The sequence below is a fragment of the Sapajus apella genome, unplaced genomic scaffold, assembly GCF_009761245.1.
Source record: "Sapajus apella isolate SASKATOON/1434 unplaced genomic scaffold, GSC_monkey_1.0 scaffold74, whole genome shotgun sequence".
In the NCBI taxonomy this organism is placed as follows: Eukaryota; Metazoa; Chordata; class Mammalia; order Primates; family Cebidae; genus Sapajus; species Sapajus apella.
Genome location: NW_022437014.1, coordinates 493,243 through 496,900, shown reverse-complemented (window position 1 = coordinate 496,900; position 3,658 = coordinate 493,243). Strand labels below are relative to the sequence as shown.

Below are 3,658 nucleotides of genomic sequence, written 5' to 3'. Positions count from 1 at the left end.
CTCTTGTTACCCAGGCTGGAGTGCAATGGCGCGATCTCGGCTCACCGCAACCTCCGCCTCCTGGGTTCAGGCAATTCTCCTGCCTCAGCCTCCTGAGAAGCTGGGATTACAGGCACGCGCCACCATGCCCAGCTAATTTTTTGTAGTTTTAGTAGAGACGGGGTTTCCAGGATGGTCTTGATCTCTTGACCTCGTGATCCACCCGCCTCGGCCTCCCAAAGTGCTGGGATTACAGGTGTGAGCCACCGCGCCCGGCCCATTTTGTCAGTTTTCGTAGTTGTTTGAGGTGGAAGAATAAATCTGGTACTTAATATTGGCTGGAAGAAGAAGATAGTTTCTTTTTCCCTTTTTCCTTTTCCTTTTTTTTTTTTTTTTTTAAGAGATAGGGTCCTTTTCTGTCACCCAGGCTGGAGTGTTATGATCATGGCTCATTGTGGCCTTGAACTGCAAAACTCAAGCAATCCTCCTGCCTCTGCCTCCTGAACTGCTAGGACAGGCACATGCCACTATATCTTGCTATTTTCTTTTTTTTTTTTTTTTTTTTTTGGATAGGGACAGTTTTGATATGTTGCCCAGGCTGGTCTCGAACCCCTGGCCTCAAGTGATCTGCCACCCTCAGTCTCCCAGAGTGCTGAGGTTACAGGCATAAGTCACTGGTGCTGGCCAGAAGTCTGTTTTATTTTAGCATTTCAATTACTGATTCATTTGAAATATGTGAAAAGTGGATCCAGTTTTATCTTTTCATATATAGCTATACAGTAATTCCAACTGATTTAAAATTTAGATCAGTAGTCACGGTTGTAAAAGACCCATCTTTTCCATGGCATCTTTTTATTACTAATTTTTTTCTTTTTTTTGAAACAGAGTCTTGCAATGTTGCCCAGGCTGGAGTGCAGTGGTGCAGTCAGGCTCACTGCAATCTCCACCTCAAGTTCAAGCACTTCTCCCTCCTCAGCCTCTCAAGTTGCTGGGATTGCAGGCACACATCACACCTGACTAATTTTTATATTTTTTGTAGAGATGGGGTTTCACCATGTTGCCCAGGCTGGTCTCAAACGCCTGGGCTCGCGCGATCTGCCCGCCTTGACCTCCCAACGTGCTGGGATTACAGGCCTGAGCCGCCGAGCCTGCCCTTTGTCTTACGGATTTCTATACTCAGTGTTCTATTTCGGATTTTCATTTTTTAAATTTGTTTAGAGAGATGAAGGCTCATATTGCCCAGGATGGTCTCAAGCTCCCGGGCCCAAGCAGTCCTCTTGATTCAGGAGTGCAGTGGCACTATCTTGGTTCACTGTACCTCTGCCTCCCAGGTTCAAGATGTTCTTCTGTCTCAACCTCCTGAGTAGCTGGGATTACAGGCCCCTGCCACTACACCTGGCTAGTTTTGTATGCGTGTGTGTGTGTGTGTGTGTGTGTGTGTGTGTGTGTGTGTGTGTGTTTAATAGAGATGGGGTTTTCACCATGTTGACCAGGCTTGTCTTAAACTCTTGATTGCAAGTGATCCTCCCAACTTGGCCTCCCAAAGTGCTGGGATTACAGACACGAGGCACCGGACCTGGCCACAAACTTTATTTGAGAGACATTGTAACAAGTATGTTGTAAGTAGGAAAAGAAAACCACACAGATTCTGCTCTGAAGTTTTTTTTTTTTTTCATCTAATTAGCAAATATACTGAGAAAGTGAAAAACAAAACCATTGTTAAATAAGTGAGAGACTGTAACTCCTGTAGATAATTTGGGAAGTAAATGAAAGAAATCAATGATTTCATGAGGGCCAGTCTTGATGGTTGACGCCTGTAATCCTAGTGCTTTGGGAGGCCGAGGTGAGCAGATCACTTGAGGCCAGGAGTTTCAGAGCAGCCTGGCCAACATGGCGAAACTCTGTTTCTACAAAAAATGCAAAAAATTAGCCGGGCATGGTGACACATGCCTGTAATCCCACGTACTCAGGAGGCTGAGGCACAAGAACACTTGAATCCAGGGGGCAGAAGTTGTAGTGAGCTGAGATCACGCCACAGCACTCCAGCTTGGGCAACAGAGTGAGAGTTTGTCTCAGAAAAAAAAAAGAAAGAAAAATTACTGTGAAATTGTGGATTGGACAACTTTGCTGGCTGAGGATTCAAGCAAGGTTTTGGGATATAAGTAAACTGGGATAGGTAGAAAGAGGAACAGTCTTCTAAGAGTCCAAGGGAGAGGGGTACAACAGACAAAGGCCAGGAGACAGAAAACCACTCATTGAGATTTAGGTCTGTGATGTGACCCGCTGGACCTCTAAGATTCTATTAAGAAGAGTATTGCTAGGGTAGTGGAAAGGTGCTAATACCAGCTGACATATTTGAGAGCCTTCTCTGTGGCAGTCATTGTGCTAAACACTGTATGTATTTTTATCTAAATTAATCTTCACAAAGCTAATGTAGATGATCTATTACTATTTGAAAATGAAGAAAATTACTTTTGAATAAATTAAGCTACTTTCTCAAGGTTAGACTTCGAGTAAAGAGTCAAAGCCTGGATTCAAACCACTTAGAAGTCTGTACTGTTAACTGTGTGCAGCCTACTAAATTACCGTTAAGTTGTTGAAAGTCTTAAATGCCAACATGATTAGACTTTATTCTTCTTCTGTAATGTATACAATAATCATCTAAAGACCTTTACCAGGGAATCTTTTTTTTTTTAAGACGGAGTCTCACTCCGTCCCCAGGCTGAAGTGCAGTCATGTGATCTCTGCTCACTGCAACCTCTGCCTCCCGGGTTCAAGTGATTCTCCTGCCTCAGCCTCCGAGTAGCTGGGACTACAGGCGTGTGCCACCATGCCCAGTTAATTTTTGTATTTTTAGTAGAGATGGGGTTTCACCATGTTGACCAGGATGGTCTCAATCTGTTGACTTCGTGATCTGCCCACCTTGGCCTCCCAAAGTGCTGGGATTACAGGCGTGAGCCACTGTGCTTGGCTGGAAATCTTTCAGCATACTTCCTAAAAATCTGCTTAAAGTTGCCAGCAAAGTTTGGCGTCACTGAACACTGAACTGTGCTCAGTGAATTAGAAGGCCAAAAAAAAATGTACAGTCAATAATGTTGGCGATTATAGAATTTCGGTGCTAAAAGCAAAAGGCAGTTTTTCAGAAGACTGGAATAGGTGACTTTCCTTTCACACTAGGCAACACTGGACTATGGAATGTATTCTCGAGAAGAAGAACTATTAAGAGAAAGAAAACGCATTGGAACAGTTGGAATTGCTTCTTACGATTATCACCAAGGAAGTGGAACATTTCTGTTTCAAGCTGGTAGTGGCATTTATCACGTAAAAGATGGAGGGCCACAAGGATTTACGGTAAGTTGCAGTTGCTAATGGTTAAATCTGGTTTGGGTCCAAAAGGTTATTTGCACCCAAATCAGAAAGGCAATTAATACTAAAGGCAGCCGGGCGCGGTGGCTCAAGCCTGTAATCCCAGCACTTTGGGAGGCTGAGGCGGGTGGATCACGAGGTCAAGAGATCGAGACCATCCTGGTCAACATGGTGAAACCCCGTCTCTACTAAAAATACAAAAAATTAGCTGGGCATGGTGGTGCGTGCCTGTAATCCCAGCTACTCAGGAGGCTGAGGCAGGAGAATTGCCTGAACCCAGGAGGCGGAGGTTGCGGTGAGCCGAGATCGCGCC

The 3,658-nt window shown here is 44.6% G+C and overlaps 1 protein-coding gene across 1 annotated transcript in view; it reads left to right on the top strand.

Annotated features, from left to right (window-relative positions):
• The window catches only part of DPP8 (dipeptidyl peptidase 8), a 70,750-nt gene that overhangs the window by 11,241 nt on the left and 55,851 nt on the right, over positions 1-3,658 (top strand). Inside the window, exon 4 of the mRNA XM_032251289.1 lies at positions 3,157-3,330. Coding sequence (XP_032107180.1) covers positions 3,157-3,330 — 174 coding nt within the window. The remainder of the gene's footprint in view (positions 1-3,156; positions 3,331-3,658) is intronic.